Source organism: Mucor velutinosus (genome assembly GCF_035048745.1).
Source record: "Mucor velutinosus strain NIH1002 chromosome Unknown tig00001545, whole genome shotgun sequence".
NCBI classification, from domain to species: domain Eukaryota; kingdom Fungi; phylum Mucoromycota; class Mucoromycetes; order Mucorales; family Mucoraceae; genus Mucor; species Mucor velutinosus.
Window position 1 is genome coordinate 705,434 of NW_027041925.1, and position 20,845 is coordinate 726,278.

Sequence of the window (20,845 nt, forward strand, 5' to 3'; positions counted from 1 at the left end):
GAATGTGTAACATGATGAGTTTGAGGAGATCTACACATTCAGCATTTCCATGTTGGTAGAAGACACATTAAAGTCTCATCATTGTGTGCGATCAGAGGGCAAGTGTTGCAGATATGCGCGTAGTCTTCATTTCAAAACGATCAACCGATCAATGTCTAAACAGCATTGCGTCTTATTGTTGATGTGATCTCACCACAGCCCAGGTCCTTTCCATCCAATGTGTTGCTACAAACAATTAAAAGCATGTGATATTCAACAAGGCGCTGCAATCAGCTCTTTTGTGCGTTATATTTCCTTACAAGCTTAAATAGTACTGTATGGATATAACGCCATGATGCGTATTTGATGGAAAATGCACTGATTGAGGAATCAAGGAACTGCGAATCAAGCTGGTGTGATTGGCTTCCATCTGGAATGACGTATGAATTACCACCTTTCATTTAGCCATTGTATCCAACCTGAGCCAGCAATGCTACGAATGCACAATCCATCATTCCAACCGAAAATTTATCAATCGACTCACACGTTTCTATTTGACATTTTTTCAGTAGCAAAGTGCCTTTTCTACGCCATCCACTGTCCATTCAACACGAAACTACATAGTCGATACAAGGCGGCCATTCAAACGCACCACCACAACCATCTCTATAGCGAACCCAAAAAGAAAACTTTTTCTCTAAATACTAAAAATTTCTGTTTTCCAAAGCACTTGAAGTATTTCTTTGGTTCCATTTTCTTGATAAACTATTATTAAAGAAAATAGAGATAAAGAAATCATGTCCAGTGTTGCTCAGAAAAGACCATTTGCTAGTCTTGTAGACGATGACCAGTAAGTTGCAATGAAACATACAGCCATCTGTACTAAATACTGATAAACAACCATCATTCAGAACCGAGTCGACTCCTCCACCTTCTCCACCCTCTGAACAACCACAACCATCCGTTCTAATGTCATCAGCGGAAAAGAAGTGGTGTTTGCAAACCATCAAATCACTTAAAAAGCATAAGAGAGCCGTCGCTTTCCTCCAACCTGTGGACCCAGTTTTGTTCAATATTCCTGATTATTTCGACATTATCAAATCACCTATGGATCTCGGTACTATAGAGAAAAAACTAAAGGCAGATCAGTATCCAAATGTAGCAGCATTCAAAGCAGATGTACAGTTGGTCTTTCAGAATTGCTACCTGTATAACAATCCTGGAGACCCTGTAACTCAGGATGCTAAAAAACTTGAGGAACACTATCAGAAACTGTGCAAAAAAGAGCCTGTTGTGATGCAAGCGACAGCACCAGCAGCACAACCGCCTACAAAGATAAAGATATCTGTTCCTAAGCCTGCTGCATTGACAACAACTACACCATACAATGATCATGTTAGTTTGTATATACATTTTTTGAATCGTAAGCTAGTATTGACGACTGTGTATAGACTTATCCAACAGAATATCTACCACCTCAACCTCAACCGCATCACCATTCAGATTCAATATCGTCTACACACTTGGACATCGACATGGATGATTATACTGCACCAGAGCAACAGGCATCAAGGCCACGAATAAAGGTGAAATTGCCCACACAGCCGACGCCTGACATCGAGACAGACACATTATCCGGCCCAACTGCACCAGTCGATGCAGTCATGACAGAGCCTTCATCTAGAACAACTCATCCTACAACAGGCGTCATGCCAGAAGATCAATTCAAACGCTGCGAAGCCATCGTCAAGGAGCTCAAAAAAGAAAAATACCAGGGCATGAATTGGCCGTTTCTCAATCCTGTCGATGCGGATGCTTGGGGAGCTTCAGACTACTACGACATTATCAAAGAGCCCATGGATATGACAACATACGAACGAAAACTCTATGAGTACCAATATTCGAACGAGGAAGAATTAGCTGAGGATATTCGACTGATGTTTCGCAACTGCTACAAGTACAATCCGCCCAACCACCTTGTACATACCCTTGGTCAAGAATTTGAAGAGATATTCGAGAGACAATGGGCGAAATTACACGGTATCAAAAAGAAATCCTCAAAGCATCACTCCTCAAAAAGAAGACGTACTTCACACACTGTAGATACTCCCACCTCCAATACGACTCCTGTACAACAACAACCTACTATACAACCATTACAACACTCTCCAGATGCATCCACCACCACCAGAAGCGATGCCACTGCCTCATCATCATCCAGCATAAAAATCAATACTAATAATAACAGCAATAACCAAGGCCGATCCACCATTTTACGATTAAAGTTGAATGGTCCAAACGTCAAAAAGGAGGAAGAGCAGCCAAAGGTAAGATTGGGTGAGAGAAAGCACTGTGCATTTGGCTGACGGATGAATTTTGTAGCCAAAGCCCATGGTCAAGGTGCCTGGATTAGCCCTGTCAAAGGAGCCTCCACCTTCTGCTACTGCTGCCATGTCTAGCAGTGGGCCCAAACTAGCTATTGGCATCAAACCACCATCTCCCATCAAGGACAAAAAGGTAGAGAAATCCGTAAGTATCGCCAGGATATACCTTTATGTTGCTAGATGATTGACACAAGACTAGACACCTACTGTCCTGCAAAATCATGATAAATGGCTCGCACTTGCCAAGAAATCACCCGCTGAACCTGCTTCAGCAACCGCCGCCACTACGACACCACACAAACCTCATCCACACCAGACACATAATACCACGCATAGCAAAAAACCAAAAGAATTAATCTCGCCCAGTGTCTCTTCCTCCAACTTACACCATCAATCGCCTCCTCCTTCTGCTGCTGCTGCTGCTGCTGCTGCTGCTGCTGCTGCTGCTCCTCCGCCAGCTCCTAAACCTCAACCTCAGGCATTTGACATCAATGTCATCTACAACCAAATCAACAATCAGAGAAAGTTGAAAGAGCAACAAGTAAAGCATCGACATCTCTGCGTGTGTGCCGCATTGAAACTAACGTTTGCTCCTGTAGAAACGAGAAGAACAAGATAGATGGGAAAAGAATGAAAAGATTCGATTAGAAAAGGAACGTATTCAGAGTGAGGCTCGCTTACATAAGCTAAGAGAGCTCAACCAACAATCGCAAATACGGCGACAGCAAGACAAAAAGGATAGACAACGTGAACTTGTAAGTGTGGCACTCTCCTCTTTGCAGCTCTTGTGTTGATTCAACCGGCTCTTTTAGAATGCGTATTCCATTGATATCAGTAAGCAAAAGATGGCGTTTGCCAAGTTTGAATCGTCCTATTTGGCACGAGACCAAGATTGGCGAGAGATATACACCTGGCAACGAGACACAAACGATTACCGTCATATACCTGTCCCTGGCTTTGTAAAGAGAGCTCCCATCAAAATAGCAGAGCTTCGTAAGCGACTACTGAGTAAGTGTGTTCGATTGGAGAACTCCAAGAGTAACGACCATAGCCCTGAGGCTATAAATGGTAATGGCGAATTATCAGATATGGATGTCGATTAAATTTTGCAAGAGAAGAGGGGGGGATATCTACAATGGCATTTTCTCTCTAGATGCCTCTATACAAATCTACTTTTACGTCTTGCATAAATAAAATCATGGCAATTCTTCTCGTAATTTGCTAGTAGAGTTCATTCGCCGAGGACAGGCTGTGTTGGCTTGTCGTTTGCTGGTATTGGAGGGTAGGATAGATCAGATCTATGTGTAGCGTCCTTTTATGTGCACGTCGATTTAAATCAGCGAGCTGTCAAAAGAATCTAATTAGGCAAGATTCAGTAGACAGGATCAAATACGTCCAATTCATGACGTTGAACAAGCCTACTGTTATCTCCTCGCATGGCGATGTGTTTCATGGGTGATCGCCCACTTTTTACCTTAGCACACCGACCCCTCTCTCCCTCTCTCCCTCTCTCCCTCTCTCCCTCTCTCTCTCTCCCCCTCTCTCCCTCTCCTCATTTTTGAATCCTGCAAGACATTTTAAAAATGTCCGGCGAGGTCAAGCAGAAAGGTAAGACCAGATCTACAAGATCAGATCAAACCATAACAACTCACGCCATGAACAGGCATACTGAATGACGCTTCCTTCTCTGAAATTCCAAGCACTGTGTGCGATGAAAACGACCAAATTTCTGTCAAGGAGGAAACCAAGTACGACTCTGCTTCTGCTCAGACTTCCGAAAGTGATGTGGAAACTTTCAGAAATGGCAGCGATTCAGAACAAGCCGATAACTTTGACTGGGAAGATGAAGACCCAGTAGAAGATCGCCGTTGCGATGGTAAGGAAATGCGTAGTAGAAGAGATTGCTTTCTATGCCTTGATCGCAGATCCTCCCTGGGATCATGGATCATCTATGTTATATTAATATTGATCTCTGTTGGTGTGTGTGTTGGGGTGTTTATTGTTGTGCATCCCGTTGACAGTGATCATACCATGAAGTCTTACAATCTGTGCTTGTGGTTCACCTTTATTGCATTCATGTTTTGCATCTCTTTTGTAATGCAATGTATCATTGAACTATTCCCTTTTGTCCTCAAAAAGATTGTAGACACGTTTTACCCAACAAGAAGCGAATATTTGCGCTCAAGGCTCTCAGTAATGTGTTTTGGATTGATGTCAACTTATTTGCGCGCAACCTGCTGACAAAATTGATATCTTGTAGTATTACATGGCATTGAAGAACTACACAAAGATCGTTGCTATGGGAGCATGGGCTTGGGGTTCCTGGGCATTCACTCGCAGATATATTGACAAGCCCTTTCGACCCATCCATGTCATAACACTGGAGTATGTCAGGGAGTGCTTCTTTATACTGACCCTGTTCCTGTTTGTCGAAAAATTTCTTTTGCAGTTCATTGTTATCTCCTTCCACAAGAAGGCTTACGGTGATCGATTTGAGCAAAATGAACGAGCCTTGAAGATTTTGGATAAGCTAAAGAAAGCGAAGTGAAAAAGCCCTCAAGATTTTTTGCTGAAACGTATTAGAAAGCCTAAGCGTAGTGGTGCTGCTACTGGCAACAAATACAGTGGTGGAGAAATTGAATATATCTATTGCCCTGCCGACTACAAGAAACTTCCAGCCACCAACAAGCAAAGCAACACCAACATACACAGGTCCATCATCAACAAGAAGTCTGAAATACCTTTGAACGAAGAGGGAGAAAAGCAAAATGTTAGATTTCCTTCCTCAAGCATCATGGACACCTTGATTGCCATTCCACCTCTCTCGCAAAGAAACAATGATGGTCCAGCGAGTCAAGACATTGAATTGGAACAACGAGAAAATGGCAATGGCCAAAGCCACAACAACACAAGCTCTAGAAAAGCAAGAGCCGTCAACAGCATTTATCAGAGAATAACACCCAGAAAGAAGAAGCAAAAGAAGACAGAAAGAGAGCTGCGTGAAGAGGAGGAGGAAAAAGACGAAGTCCGTGAGGAACAGCGTTTAGAAGGATGTGATCAACGTCGCCAGCTGTTCGATGGAGATGGCACCTCCTTCAGCAAGAAGCCTACTCGTCCTAAGCAGTTGATGCGATCAAACACTAGTATTTCTTCGTTATCCACCAACAGCTCTATCGAAAAGTCGTTTTTGTCGTTTGGCTATCTGTTCAAAGAAAATACATTGAATCAAGATCCCATTCATCAAGCCAAGATCCTAGCCAAGTACATCTATCACAATATTATGGGACCCAATCCAGTGCGACACTACATGGTAGAAGCTGATCTGTACGACTTCTTTAGAACCCATGACGATGCCAAAGAAGTCTTTAAGTTGTTTGATGCGGATAGTAATGGTGATATCAGCAGAAGAGAGATGCGTGCTGCTTGTATTAGAATTTACTGCGAACGCAAGAATTTGACTCGCTCTATGCGTGACATGTCACAAGCTTCTGGTAAATTGGATATCATCTTGATGGTCTTCTTTACTTATGTCTGGGCTATTGTTGTCATGGCTGTGTTTGGTGTTGATATTGGCACCCAGTTGATGCCATTGTGGAGTGCCTTCATTGCTGCTAGTTTTATCTTTGGTAACAGTGCTAAAGACGCGTTCGAATCCATCATCTTTGTCTTTGTTACAGTAAGTGTACGATAGCTGAGTTGCGAGTGTACACCATAGTAACCATCATCTTGTTAGCATCCATTTGATACCGGTGATCGTATTCTTATAGGCTCTGAAAATTGGACCATCGCTAATGTTGGTCTTTCAGTGCCAACGTTCTTGTAAGTTGCAGCTTTTATATATATATATCTGACTGCAATAGCTGACATGCATTTCTATCTAAAAAATGGGATGGATTTGTCATTTACGCCAAAAACTCTGTTCTAGCAACACAATATATCATCAATTGCCGTAGAAGTGGACGTACTACAGAATCATTCGGTAAGCTACATACTCTTTCTTTTTTGCAGTAGTTCGACGCTAATCATACTTTCTGTTCTATAGATATTGAGGTTTCCTACAACACACCATCATGGAAGATTCATGCAGTGCGAGAACATATGATCAAATGGGCCAACCAATATCCCAAACTGTACATGCCTGACCCTTGTGGTGCGAATATCGTAGATATTGATAACCTCAATCGAATCACACTGACGTTCTACGTTGAGCACACAAAGAACTTTCAGGACGCTGGAGGTCGATGGATGCGCCATAATAATTTTATGTTGGAGCTGAAGGATGAGCTGCAGCTGTTGAAGATTACATACTCAAAGCCTGATCAGCCTGTGGTGCAACGATATAGAAACAAAAAGGGTGGTGGTGGTTATGACGATGGCGATGAAGTGACCGAGGATGAGAATGACTTTGGGTACAAAGACTCGGAAAAGAGAAAATGGAACAAAATGTACAACTCGACCTCAAGATTTCAAAACCATGCCGGCTCAGATGCGCATGCAGATGCCCATCATCCTCCTGAGCAAGATAGAATGGATGTAGGTGCTACGGCTGGAGCTGCTGCAACGGTTGCTTTTACCATTGCTGCAATTTAGACAATTAACTTGATTTGCAATCCACAAATATGTTGTATTCACACATCTAACTGTTCCTGAATCACAATATTGTAGATTGAATTCAGTAATAAACTATGCACATATGGAGCATATGTAAATAAACTGTATCAACATGTAAACGATAACCATGATATTCACATAAGCTAAGTTTCAGTAAGCTATTCTCTATATGTCAAAAGATAGCAGATAAGGAATGTAAGTAATTAACGTTGCCAAGAACAACTAAAGATACTTAGACTGATCATCTATATCTGAAATAATTACCATTTAGCATAAGTGAGGATTGACACTAAAACTTAGCATGAGAACACCATTCTAGACGGGTGTGTAAGCAATCCATACATCATACATATAAATAGCAGTAGACATTCACTCTTCCCTCTCCTCTTCATCTGATTTTACGAAAATAAACTTACATCCATTCTCACGTACTTTCAGATTTACAACAAAATACAGTAATAAATAAACAACGGATTAAACGCTAGTCCAACTGTTAGAGCTAAAGCTCGCAAGGGTCAGCGGGTATACCTTGGAATCATCGCGCACCTTTTTCTCTAGTTCTTACACTTTTCTCTTTTCATCTCTTTTGAATTCTCTTTGAAATTCGCATGTTCTTATACCAGTTTTTTGCCCTTTAAACAATGGTGCAATTGGATTTTAGATAGAATGAGTTGCCGTTGAGGAAATTGTGATTTTTGGAAATTGCAAGATTTGAGTAGATGCTACTAGTCAAAGTCAATAGAATATTATATAAATGTTGGTTGTATGTCTAGTAAAAGCTGTAGGGGGGTATTTTGATTGACTAGAGCGCGTTAGATTTGGGCTTGTTGAGGATAATGTCAGTGAGTAATGAAGAGAGATGATAAAAATGGTCAATTTTCAAAGGGCCGTACCGGTTGATCTTACTAAGTGAATATGAGCTTCAAGCTTAGTAGCTTCTATTTTTTTTCGATTCTCTATACGATGGTATGGTTATTATAGATAAATAGAAAAAAAAATGAATATCCCCTGCTTGTAGCTCATAAAATATATGATTTTGAACAAATTTATGAAGGGAACGTACATCTGGTACTTAAAACCCTTATATTATAATGGATATAACATAGAGCTATTGAATGGTCTTTGTTTTGTGTGAATCCAGTGAGTATTTGTCGAGATATGGTCAAAAAAGAGTATCATGCAAAATCATGGATTTTCCTTCAAAATCTGCTTGTGATAGCAAGCGAAAAATTTGGGTGATCTCTTTTTGGTCAGAACAATATTGCCAATATTTTATGATAAATTTATGGCAGAGCTTCAAGCAATAGCTCATCCGATAGGAAATTTTTTAGTCTACAATGTTTAGTAATGCTTAACAAAATGTTTTGATGACAGATACTGATTAATCTTTAGAAAACAGCTAAAAAATTGCAAAAACAATCGTACCAAATATCAAGTGAGCATTGTACACCGGAGACTTGATATAAATACCGTTGTATTCTCCCTTGAATTCTCTACAAGTTTCATATAAGTTTGAAGATGATTACTACCAAGAAACGCGTAATTTTAAGGTCGATAGATTTCGGAATCCCATGGATTATCATTCAGAAAAATAGAAATTGAAGCTCCATTGACCTCCCGCATGTGTACACCTCACAAGCATGCATTTGGCCAAGCATTTTTAAAAATCGGAGCATACGAAAAGGGCCGTATTAACTTGCTAGTTTTAAGTTATCAATAGGTACTTGACATAATTGCAGTGAAATCAGATTTGAATAGATTTCACAAAAAGAAATAAAGCAATAGTAAAATACAATAGAAATCAACTGTATTTTATTTGTGTATAAAATGAACTGAAGATCCTGGAATTGAGTAAAAAAAAGAAGAGTATTTATACATTTGCAACTAGCTTGTAGGATTAGTGATGATAGAGAGCAATAGGTGCTGCTATTGCGATATCTGGCAAATGTTGTTGATGTTTGATTTAAAGTGGTAATTAATGCAAGAGCACTGGCCATAAGGGTCGATTTGAGTAACCTTGATAGTTTAAAGTGTGATGTTTGTTATTGAAGTATGAAACCCTTTATCTGGGATATTGTGCAACTATGGCAGCAGGGCATAGCTGTCATATTTGAATATGCTTGTTATTGGTTTGATTTTATTTGTATAAAGATAACATCTCTTATTACGACCATCATGGGTGTGATTGAATACACTATGATCAGGAGTGATTCATTCACACGATGTGCGATATAAGCGTGTATCTTTACTTCAGCATGTTTAAATGGTTGTTGATGTACATTTGAGCGCTTTTACTAATAGATCCAAATAGCATGAATTTGAATGAGTGCTATTTGGTAAATTTCGGTTTTCAATCAAGTTACGTTTGGGTGGCTATTTCATTACACAGACAAAGAATTTACGGGCATTGATAGAGGGTATCGAAAAATGAGGTTGTTAAATTGAGTTGCATTAAGCGGACATTGGTTTTGATATTGATCTATTTAAAAAAAAAGTAGCAAGATGAAAGGAAAATATTGCTACAAAGTCAGTCGTTAACACTAAATAAAAACTTACGATCGTAATCTACATTTAACAAAATGCTTTGTTCATATGATTACAAAAGATACATGAGACGTTTATATGTGTAACGTAAGCACAAAAAAATTGAGGCTACCAGGGGTCGAACCTGGAATCTCCTGATTCGTAGTCAGACGCCTTATCCATTGGGCCATAGCCCCTCAACTTATTTTGTCGTCTTGATAGATAGATCCAATGGTAGGAGTTAACAAATAACTTAGAGTGTAACTAATAGATTGAGATTATGTTCGAAGATGCTGTTTATTGAATGCATTTACAACTTATATTTATACTATCTCTACAATCGATAATTACTTAATCAATGGAACTTTCGAGTAGATATAGTACTTGATATAGCAACTGATAATCAGACCAATGCCTGCTATCAGTTTCCATAATCTTCGAGTATACTCTGGCGCCTTTTAATCGCTTTCTTCAAATCCGGCTTAAACCTAAATTTAGGCACGACAGTTTCTAGTATCTGTAATTATATTATAGCAATAAGTAAAGTTTCAAAAGAAAATATGAAATATAAACATTAATTATGTAAACGAGCCTTTCAGCACTTCGGGTGGTTTCCTGACCTACGCTTCGCTTCGGTGGAAACCAACTTACGTACGTTCAAACGGCTCGCGCTGCCGCGGGCCTTTGACTAATATCCCAGTATTAATATAGCTAAAATGTTAGAAGAAGAACCCTGATTGTTGATTGATATATAATCACTAATCATATGAGTGTTTATGCTTCGGATGGTTCTCACCGAAGCGTAGCGAAGGTAGAGAACCAACCTGCACAACGACAGCTCGAGCTACCGGTTACCCTTGTGTATCTTATCATAATACTACTACGTTCAAGCTGACCCTCTACTTACACATGAAAACCCTTTATAATATCTGTGGATCAGACTCTTATCTGATGCTCTACATCCATATACACGTATCTACTTCATATACTGGCAAGTAGCATATGTCACTAATGATGAATTCGTAATAATAAGTCGATGGTAATAATCAGTTGTCAACTGTATCTAAAACGAAAGCAAAGAGCTTCTTTATTACAAGGCATCTAGCTTGCTTAAATATGGTAGATCCCTGGTCAATGACTACTACGTTGAGATGGTATATAAATAGCAGGCCACTGGGGCCTTATGGATTGTTGGTATAGCTTGTTGAGAGGCCACCTAAGTCGATATGTTTCATGTAGTGTAGGTGGATCTCGATATCTTGACATTGGGGAGATTGAATGTATAGTAGTTCCTGAGGCACCTGTGCACACACAATTGACTAGACTTGTAAACATAGATGTGATGTGATACGATAAACATCATCTATGCTGCTACACTGTAAAAGGTGGCTTGAGGAGAAAGTGAATGTAGCCTAAGATGCATGCCTGTATGCAACAACTAAGCAAAGGCTTCTTTTCCTTCTCGATAGCCCCCAAGCCCACAATGCGGAGTGCTCTACGAATGGTCTCCGGGTGAACCTTCATCTAGAAATTCTTCTCCAACATTTTTGTGACCTTGACGACGCTTAAAACCCACTCTTTATTTACCCTTCGAACACGGTAGCGCTTGTCGGCTTCAGACAACACCCTAGGACGACCACCTTTCGAGGTTTTCACACCCGGACAATGCTCGATTCTGATTCGTCCGATGGTAGACTTACCCAAAGACAGGTTTTTTAGCAATTTACCGAATTGAAACACCGCTTCAAAGCTTTGTGATTGCAGAATTAACCTTGGAGACAGCAATGGCATTCATGGCTTGATAATCGACGTACCTGATATTTAGAACTCCGATATGGATAATGGAGACTACTTGCGCTACATGAGGCTTTCTTATACGAGGCTCTTGAGGTTATTCCAAATTGTGGGTTTGAGTTATCACTGAATTTGTGATTTTTCAAAAGATCTCACAATACTGTCCCAATGTACCTTATGACATTGGCCAATCACAGCTTGTAATTCTACAGCTATATGCTTATAAAGATTAAAAAATATAAAGAAAACAGTTTTAGCTCTTAGAAAATACTAAATTCATTATTATTGGATAATTTCCCGTCCGGTGGTAAGGTCTGAAAGTAAAACCTGCTAAACATTGGGACAGTTTTGTGGGTCACGGTAAATGTCTTGACTTGACGCCAATTCTCTTGAAAACATCGGTTAGCCATCCATCTGAGAAACGGATTTGCTTATTCTTTGGCAATTCATGCATGCGGTACTTTCTGCGTGCGACTACTTATACAAAAGCTGCAATAGTTCCACGATTGACAGGAAGTGATTTTGCATTCATAGCTTGAATGTACTCCAAAATGCCATTGTCCAATTGTGGCATTGTTAAGGCTCTGCTGCGTTTTCCCTTCAAATTTCCTCCTTCGTAAGCTTTGGTCACCTTGTCCTATGAATTCAAGACGTTCGATACAGGTTTTTGCTTGATTGAATGATGAAGGTTGAATTCCTTTTGAGCCCATTGACCGAGTTGCATTTGCATCAGATTAGGAAAGCGCATGTTGTGCATAATAATGCGATATTTTTGCTCGATTGTGAGGCGATCGCTTGATCTTTGATTAAGGCACATGATAGGATATTACGTTCAATAGAAGTGAAATAAACAGATAAATTGATTTATCAGAAATAAATTATTTATAAAAAGAGTATGAAATTAATCAGGTAAAGAATATCGTTTATTACATTGGAAATAAGAGGGTTTATATACTATTCGAATTGAGGGATTTGATGTGAGGATAAGGTATTAGATGGGTTGATTTGGGTGATAGGATAATAGATCCAATCTATTATCCTGAACATGCCATTATTCGGATCGTAACTGAATCCTGTTTCATGTCAAAGTTTATGATCTGATGTGATCTGTGCTTTAACTAATTGCTCCTACGCATTTGGAGATCCGGTTTAGAAATGACACATCATAAATGACTGTTACTGGGGAGGTATCAAATTGATTTATTCGATCAACTATTATAGTAATAGATTCTACGCGCACGACTTTTTTTTTGACAGAAGTCACGCGCGTCAGTTAAGGCTATGCGGGCAATAAGGCTAAAAAAAACCTCGCCAAAAAAAGTAAACTTATATAGAGCGACTACTGTATAAGAAGGCAAAGATCAGACCTAGAAGGTCTAAAAGAAAAAATTCAGATCAGATTAAGAAGAAGAAATAAAGCATGAAAATGGCCATCAACTATTGCTTGCTACTTTTTTAGGCTATTTTAGATAGCATTAAGAAACCTTTCAGCTTTTTTACTCACAGAATCATGATTGATTTGACTTCAAACTACTCAGATATTATAGAAGCCATATATAAAATTATTAGTGATCGTTTTAATAAGCAATACATACTTGCAGATCTATTGGTTGTTAGTGTTTATCACCGCATTTATTTCAGTAGCTTACTAATTGAGTCAAGTTGATTCTCTGAGGCTAATCTTTCTTCTGAATTTGGTTGGTACATAGAGATGAAAAAGAGAAAGCTTAATCTAATGAATTGAGCTTTTCTTCAAACTAAGCCAATGCAGTCAATTATGTCTTTTGCGATGTTGATCAAAGTTCGTTATGATAATTAAGGAATATTCATTTGTTTTTGGGTATATTTGGAAGAAATATTTCGTGCTTTTCAAAGCTTTGAGGTGTAAGATCAAGTTGTCTCTGTTGTCATGATGGCTTGACTTATACTTACTTTCCAACGGCTCGATTTGAATTGCTGAGCTTTATCCAAGCCTAATCAAAGCTGAAAAACGTTAGAATAGGGAATATCCAATACAAGAAATTTATAATTGGCAATACATTTAGTATATAAAGTATTGATGGAAACTTTCATTTATCTTGAGGAAGTTGCTCATTCGATGTACACATTTGCTTAAGTCATGCACATTGCACAGAACACTCCCATGGATTAAGTCTCTATGAAAGCATTGTTGACAGATGCCATGATGTGTTTAGGCCACAAATTAGTATCACGACAGTTAAATATTGCTCTATGTTCCATGCATAATATATATATATATATATATATACAATGAAGAGCTTGACCTTTTGCAAAGCAACTGTGACAAGACATCACTTTGAAATTTCAATCAAAAAACTGTTCTACTACTGAACACTGTCAGAATTAGCGCTCAAAAACTCTCATCAGGTCAATCCATGCCTTTCGCTAGTCTATTCCGTTCAAGTTAATGCTCACCCACTATATTCAATCTAGAGACCATCTTGACTAATGATTGATTCATGTCAAATGCATTTGCCCTGCTTCCCCCCAGTCACATAGGTTTTCAAATCCTGGGGAATATAGACATAGCCATACCCTGATTGTTTCCGTCCATCTCTCTTTACTTAATCCATTTATTACTATGTCTTCTAGCGTTGGTCCCAATTGTACCGAACTCAAGCAAAAATACGACAATTGCTTCAACAAATGGTACTCGGAAAAGTTTTTAAAAGGTGATACCACGCCTGAATGCGAAGAACTCTTTAAAGATTATAGAGCATGTGTTATGGTAGGTTATTGACAGCTGCTATTTACATACCTTTCGCTCACTCTTTTATTCTCATTAGTCTACCTTGAAGGACAAAGGCATTGACAAGTTACTAGATGATTCTCGCAAAGAAGCACCATTTCCTTCAACTGACCAAAAGCAAGAAAATACAGAAAAGGCTGCATAATACTATAGCAACGTTTAGGTTCCTCTTTTGTTTCTAGTATTCACACTTCTCCTCTTTTTTCCTCATTGTATTCATAAGCACGCTATATACAGAGCATAATTGCCAATAAACATCTCTTTAAAATAGAGGATTCATGTCAACATTTAAAGTGGAAAGCATACACATCTCCCTCATCTTTTATGTGACTGGTCGGATAGCATTGCTCAAAAGACAAACGTTGAAAAATTGTTTGCATTCAGCATCTTTCTCCTCTAAAACATCATGGCTTCCATCATCAATTCACTCGCTGTGCCATCCAGCTATCGTGATCAATTATATCAAGTACGCTTGCACTTTTCAAGATAGCGATCGTCACTAACGCGTACTTGTAGGGATCCTCAAACCAACTCACGGACGATCTATCAACAACAGCCACCCTTTATGTTGGTAACCTATCATTTTTCACAACAGAAGAGCAAATCTACGAACTATTTGGAAAATGTGGAGAGATCAAACGTATCATCATGGGTCTTGATCGTAATCAAAAGACACCTTGTGGATTTTGCTTTGTAGAGTAAATATGACAAGTGAAGCTTGTCAACGTATGTTGCTCACCTCGCTCTCTTTTTCTTGGAAATAGATACTACCACCGTTCTGATGCACTTGACTGTATGAAATATACCAATGGCACCAAGTTAGATGAGCGTGTTATTCGTTGTGATTTAGACCCTGGATTCAAAGAAGGAAGACAATTTGGTCGCGGCAAGAGCGGTGGACAAGTGAGAGATGAATACCGTACAGAATACGATGTTGGCAGAGGTGGTTGGGGTCATCGCATGCGTCTGCAACTTGAACATGACCGCGAGCGCAACATTAAGGAGAACTATGAAGCCATTAAAGATATCCCTCAAGGTGCTGAAGAGTACAAGAGTAGAGCTGCTACAGGCGGACACAGCGCAAAACGCAGATATGATGATAACGAAGAAGAGTCTCGTAAACGTCAAAAGGAGCAGGTACATGCATATCGAGGTGATTTCAGTATGTACAGATTTATTGATATTGTATATAGAATCCACGTTTCAGAGAGAATGAGGATGATGATGAGGAGTAAGAGTAGTATATATATAAATGTAAATCAATTAAATCCCAAATGCACACACACACACACACACACACACACACACACATACATACGCCATTCAATCAAAACTGTGATGAGATGTAAAGGGAGGAGGACTGAGATGATTGTTGGATAGTGATGGCTTGGGACGCAATGGCTTGACTAGTTGAGCCAAGGGTTGCAAGGATACTTTTTTGACAAACTGTGAGAGCAAATTGGATGTCTGCTTGGTTGTCAAGAGATTCTCGAAATAAGGCGCTTTGTCCGAATTAGGGCCAGTGTGAATCATGGATGGTTTGTCATGCAAGGAACCCAGAGACTTTGTTCGTCTCAATGAAGAAGCAGTCGTTGTTGTGCTTATAAGTGACCCCGTTTCCCTATTCAAATGTGAAGCTAGATGATTTTTGACATCTTGACATGAACAGTTTAATTCAAGCCCTCTTTTACACATCTCTTTTCAACTGTCTAACCTTGTGAAAGCATGGGATGATAATCAATGGGATAGCCGTACTGCTGATCATTGTTCTTTGCTGGCCATCTGTAGAAATTGCTAGAATGTCGCTTTTTATCAAAGGAATTAGCCAGTTGTATCTTCCAATGTGTGTTTTCCTGAAAGCGATTGTTTGTAATGTCTTCATCTACGCACAGCACATTTTTCTTGGACTTTGATCTGGTGCTTGGTTTGCGCGTTACAATCTTTTTGGTCGTTCTCAGACTTTGTGGTGGCGCATCTTGTGGTGGTGATTCTGACTCTTGGTGCATGTTGTGTGTTGATTTCGCCATATGATCGAATGCTGTCAAGAGTCCAATCTGTTGCAACTGAATGGTATCGCCCTCTAATACAGGTTTAATGCGTCGAACATGCTCGTGAAAGTTGAGCTTGATGTTGGCATGCACATCAGTCATGTATTTGAGCCCATTGCCTGGATACTGAATGGTCCAATCAATCTTTTCACAGGCATACTGTGATGAACCACTTGCCAGTAATCGCAAGCCTCTGAGCTTTGAGAAATCTCTGTCTGACAACCTGGCATCATGTCGGTACGGTCGACATGTCAGTACCATTTTATGGGTTTCGACAAAATCAGGTTCTTGCGACATGCGATCATTGACTTGCCACGCATGTGCCTTGTCGTCATGCGTGGCACTGCTTTTTGATTTTACTGGAGATCGAGATTTGCATGCAGGATAGATATACACTCGGTCTGAGCCTTTGATTGTCTGAGATCGATGTTCCACTGGATCCATTGCGCTCGAGCCATGAACTGCGGTTGGTGACCATGTCAAACGCCATAAATACTGCGTTTCGGGTGACTTGTTGAGCTCCGTAGGATCAGCACTAATAGCACGAACTAAATAATCCAACCTTTCTCCTGGAAAGATGGGGTCAGGCTGGTTGGCAGCACCAGGACCCCAACATAGGTAGCTATGTGTGGTAACGTTGTATATTTTGATGGGATGGTAAGCGGGAATTTGGACAAATTTGGCATGGATGATTTGGCTGATAGCTTGCTGTGATTCCATATCCAGAAATTCATGCAAAGGTGTGAGTTCCAACCTTGAAATGACAGTGCTGTCTATCAGAAATTGATCGGCATCAAAGTCTGTCATTTTTGGCATTGTGGAGTACTTGTCTCGTATCAATCCGAGGTGTTTGTAGAAGGCATGCATACTATCAGCAGGATTTGCAAACTTGTAGGTCTGCTTGTGGTGTCTTTTATATCCCAACACTAGTTTTCGAGGCCAAAAGTAGCCAAAAGTGTCCCACAAATCCACGAGCTGGATCCATTGTATAGCTGTATCGGGCTCTGCCAGCACTTGCTGCAGCTTTAGTGAGAGTGCTCTTGTGGGCCGCTCAATATTGTCTACTTTGATCGACGCATGTTTTCTGAGTTGCAGTGAGTGCAAGGTATTTTGATTGTTGGGCATATCGCTGGCAGCATGAAATATTTTAAAGTATTCAGACATGACCTTCATCATGGCATCATCATTAAGGTGTGTTATGGCGCCGCAATCCACAAGATGCTCTGCCCAGGGCCATTCTGTGATGAGCTCTGTGGTCAGCATTTGCTGTGCTGGCAGTGGTTGATCAGGGTGAATGTAGACGCTTGGTTTCTGATTTAGAACAAAGCATGGCTGTTGAGCAAGTCTTCCGTCAGGGCAAATACCGCTTCTCCAATCAGTTAATCGAAGGAGTAATTGATCTGTTCGATCTCCAGACAACACATGAATGTCTGGTGAAAGCATCATATTGTAAATAAAATTCTCAAAAGTAAAAAAAGAAGAAAAAGTAAAAAAGAAAGACTAAAAAAAAAAAAAGCATCCTTCTTTATTCAACAGCAAAATGGGTGTTACAAGTCGGATGACCGTTAAAAACAACCTGGAAATAGTAATATGCCTAATCCATTGCCAATGTAGTATCGTTGTTCTTGGTGTTTGATGACCACGAATAAAGCGATGATAACCAGCTAGCGACGTAGCGAATGACGCCATGGCTGGATACGTTGGTCAACTCCATCTTGTTTTGAAGATCTTCGCTAAATATAAACTCCTTGGGTGGTCCGTTCATCTTTAGTGCTTGTTCGTATATCAGGATGGCTTCCTCCAAATGCTCTTGCATGTACTCTATTCTCTCTATGTTGGGTGGATGGCTGGAGCCAAACCATGAATTGACAAGCGAATCCAGAAACTCTCGCACGCCATATTCCAAATCTTCATATTTTTCCTCGGCTTTCGGTGTTGTGGTCGCTGGAATGGATCGCTTGGCTGCTGCGACCGCTCTACTTTGCACTACAGGGTCCTTGTTGTTCTTGAGATCCTCGCCTAGTTCTGATTCCAAGTCTGCCATTCGCTGCCACACATCGACAGCTGCTCGAGGATCATAGCCTGCCTTTGCCAATATCTTCAACCCTACTAAATCCGCCTTGATAAACAAGCGTCGTGAGTCGATCTATTTCTGTAGCTATTTAGAGCATATGGATAGTTACTTCTTTTTCTAGCTTTCTATTGTATGTTGTCTGCGTTTCCAGTGTGATAAAAGTGGATATATACTCATTGATCTTTTGATTGACATAGGGGCCCTATTTAGCACACGAAAAAGATGAGTTTTCTTGCCAAGCGGATTACATAATAGGCACACTGTTACCATAGACTCGGTAATCATCCAAAATACACCACGTGTAATATCGCCCAACATGAACATGAGCGAGGCGAATCCGTGCTGCTCCACAAAATGCCGTTGCAGCGAATGAGCAATCTCATGAGACAGTATCACTGCCATTCTGGTGGTATCATAGTCCATGTAGTGAATCAGCAAGTTGTACACAATCAAGCGAGATCCTGCGCACATGGCGTTGACTGTCGTTGAATCCCAAATCACATTGACCTCGAAATCTCGCTTGGGAATGGCTGGACGGAACTCTTCCTCTTCTTGCTCTGTGCTGACCATGACATCCACTTCGCCGCTTGTGGGCAGGTTGGAAGGCACGACTTGTATCTGCCTGCTTCTTTGCAGCGCATGATTATCATCCGCATAGCGACGGACAGGGTCACGAATATCGTCTACAGCAGGACCAGCCAAATTATCCACAATCGTTTGCAACCACATGACGACTTCGCTATCTTTTGGTGCCACTAATCCACTCTGCGCTTCTAATAAGGTGTCTATTTCTGCCTCTACAATTTCAGCCTCTTCTTCTTCACTGAGGTAGATCAATCTCAACCGAGATGTGTTTGGTGCCTGAATAAGGGAATGTTCAGTATGGAACAAAACACATGGCCAAGAAACCTACTTGATCCAAGCCAACCACCAGTAATAACGTAAAACCAAACAATGGTATACCAGCTAGTACTTTTGCTATCAAATCACCTTTACTGCCTCTACGGAAGGTATGAGGCAATAATGTTAATGATGTTTTAGATGATAAGGATACAAGACTAACTAATTTTCCAGTTTTCAGAGCACCCAATATGATGGCTGGTATGGGCACAATGGGCACTTTTGTAGGTCGGGTCGTATGAAATCCTCTTGTTGCTGGCAATCGTTTGGGAAGGAGCGTTGTTTTCTGCTGTCGGTAGCATCCAGAGCACAAAGAGAGTGGTTGTCTGCTGAAGATACGAGTGGATTGTCTTTGTAGAAAATGCTGAAACATTGCAAGTGGAACCTTGGATTGGATACCTCGTCGTATCACAATGGGAGTCTGTATAAGAGTAGGGAAGTGAGTGGAGTGAAAAAAAAAAATAAAAGAGAGAAAGAAAGAAAGGCTAAATTTGGCGATACAAATTTATATTCAAATGTAACAAATTGGTGAATGCAATACAAAAAAGGCACTTTATTGAGCAAGTCTAAATTTTTATACCATCTGGCTGTTACTGCAAATCTATTTAAGGTACAAACAGGACCCCTTGCTTGATCGGCTAAATTGATACCGACTTGTCATAAGCTTGTCCTGCTGCAAGACAAGCTTCAACGGCCCCAGCGCATTGCTTAATGGCCTTGAACAATTGGATCAGCTCAGTGGGGTCATGACATGATTTCACTCGTTCTGTCAATTCATTCATTTTGCTGGACAAGGTAGAGACAACAATCTTGGATGAATAAAAGCCAGAGCTTGTGCTGCTACTGCTGCTGTTGTTGTTGATTTGGCTGACAGCTGGTGCTTCAGTTTTTTGTCGTTTGCGTTCCTCAGTAACTTGTGAAACGATGGGCGAGTGGACAGGCTTTGTTTGTGTGGGTTTTGGTGCGGCTGCTTGCTCCAATGTCTTTTTTTTCTCCAATGCCAATGCCTCTTCTTCTGTCAAGATGATGTTTTCGCAAATCACACAATACATTTGCTTGGTATCTGGGTTGCGGATCAAAGGCACCTACACAAATTTGCGTTAAATCAGGGCCGTATATAATATACCCTGTGATGAGTTTACCGCATAACATGTTGGATTAGGACAGTGCTCATTCAGTAATGCCCAACGTTGAAGCATCTTTTGTCCAATCAGTTGTGATGCTTTGGACGATTGCTCTCTTCTTTCACGACGAATGCGTAGTTCCTCCTCGCCATTATCAACAGCAGTTTCTACAGCAGCAGGGTGAACAACTGCATCTTTCAAGGCCTTGTCGTGTTGTGTCTCGGCATCAGCAGTAGCAGTAGGAGCAGGAGTTGAGGATGCTGATTTCTTGTAGTTGAATGTAGCACCGTTGTTGGGAAGTTGGTCATGGTATGTACAGAATGAGAGCGAGCCATCCTTGGAACGCATAAGTGGAAAACTGCAAGACTCCATCTTGCAAATCTCGTCTGTCATGATCTACAGTGTGGATGGTCAGCATGAGGTCGTAATAATCACCGAGACAGACTTACCCAGCCCTGGAGCAAGTATGTGCCTAAAAGATCGCCGGCCTCCTTTTCAGTTCTTGAAGCTTTGAGCATGTTGATAGAGGTGTTTGGTAGTAGAAAGAAAGGGAAAAAATTTCGAATTAAGGCACAGTGGGCTTCAAATGCTGAAACTCCTCCAATTGATCCTCATGGTAAATGGCAGAGGACTATAGC

General features: G+C 40.4%; 8 protein-coding genes and 1 non-coding gene across 9 annotated transcripts; 5 read left to right on the forward strand and 4 right to left on the reverse strand.

Moving 5' to 3' along the window:
• Positions 1–776: 776 nt before the first annotated feature.
• Positions 777–3,466, forward strand: ATC70_006398 (uncharacterized protein; the record flags this gene model as incomplete). The annotated part of the gene is made up of 7 exons (XM_064825674.1): positions 777–829; positions 891–1,374; positions 1,431–2,306; positions 2,362–2,508; positions 2,563–2,904; positions 2,963–3,118; positions 3,176–3,466. The coding sequence occupies 7 exons, from the start codon at positions 777–779 to the stop codon at positions 3,464–3,466; spliced, it is 2,349 nt and encodes a 782-aa protein (XP_064676892.1).
• A 480-nt stretch (positions 3,467–3,946) lies between these two features.
• ATC70_006399 (uncharacterized protein) lies at positions 3,947–6,186 on the forward strand (the record flags this gene model as incomplete). Its single annotated transcript, XM_064825675.1, has 5 exons — positions 3,947–3,971; positions 4,027–4,556; positions 4,624–4,907; positions 4,962–6,039; positions 6,097–6,186. 5 exons carry the CDS (start codon positions 3,947–3,949, stop codon positions 6,184–6,186), a joined length of 2,007 nt encoding a protein of 668 aa, XP_064676893.1.
• Positions 6,187–6,461: 275 nt separating this feature from the next.
• On the forward strand, positions 6,462–6,953 carry ATC70_006400 (uncharacterized protein; the record flags this gene model as incomplete). The annotated part of the gene is made up of 1 exon (XM_064825676.1): positions 6,462–6,953. One exon carries the CDS (start codon positions 6,462–6,464, stop codon positions 6,951–6,953), a length of 492 nt encoding a protein of 163 aa, XP_064676894.1.
• Positions 6,954–9,621: 2,668 nt separating this feature from the next.
• ATC70_006401 lies at positions 9,622–9,694 on the reverse strand. Its single transcript has one exon. It is a non-coding gene; the product is annotated as a tRNA-Arg (tRNA).
• A 4,199-nt stretch (positions 9,695–13,893) lies between these two features.
• On the forward strand, positions 13,894–14,206 carry NMD3 (ribosome-binding protein; the record flags this gene model as incomplete). Its single annotated transcript, XM_064825677.1, has 2 exons — positions 13,894–14,040; positions 14,099–14,206. 2 exons carry the CDS (start codon positions 13,894–13,896, stop codon positions 14,204–14,206), a joined length of 255 nt encoding a protein of 84 aa, XP_064676895.1.
• A 261-nt stretch (positions 14,207–14,467) lies between these two features.
• ATC70_006403 (uncharacterized protein) lies at positions 14,468–15,296 on the forward strand (the record flags this gene model as incomplete). The annotated part of the gene is made up of 4 exons (XM_064825678.1): positions 14,468–14,527; positions 14,578–14,759; positions 14,826–15,198; positions 15,255–15,296. 4 exons carry the CDS (start codon positions 14,468–14,470, stop codon positions 15,294–15,296), a joined length of 657 nt encoding a protein of 218 aa, XP_064676896.1.
• An 88-nt stretch (positions 15,297–15,384) lies between these two features.
• On the reverse strand, positions 15,385–17,555 carry ATC70_006404 (uncharacterized protein; the record flags this gene model as incomplete). Its single annotated transcript, XM_064825679.1, has 2 exons — positions 15,385–15,716; positions 15,776–17,555. 2 exons carry the CDS (start codon positions 17,553–17,555, stop codon positions 15,385–15,387), a joined length of 2,112 nt encoding a protein of 703 aa, XP_064676897.1.
• Positions 17,556–17,703: 148 nt separating this feature from the next.
• On the reverse strand, positions 17,704–19,456 carry ATC70_006405 (uncharacterized protein; the record flags this gene model as incomplete). Its single annotated transcript, XM_064825680.1, has 4 exons — positions 17,704–18,228; positions 18,293–18,385; positions 18,451–19,044; positions 19,097–19,456. The coding sequence occupies 4 exons, from the start codon at positions 19,454–19,456 to the stop codon at positions 17,704–17,706; spliced, it is 1,572 nt and encodes a 523-aa protein (XP_064676898.1).
• A 265-nt stretch (positions 19,457–19,721) lies between these two features.
• ATC70_006406 (uncharacterized protein) lies at positions 19,722–20,725 on the reverse strand (the record flags this gene model as incomplete). The annotated part of the gene is made up of 3 exons (XM_064825681.1): positions 19,722–20,168; positions 20,226–20,603; positions 20,657–20,725. 3 exons carry the CDS (start codon positions 20,723–20,725, stop codon positions 19,722–19,724), a joined length of 894 nt encoding a protein of 297 aa, XP_064676899.1.
• Positions 20,726–20,845: the final 120 nt, after the last annotated feature.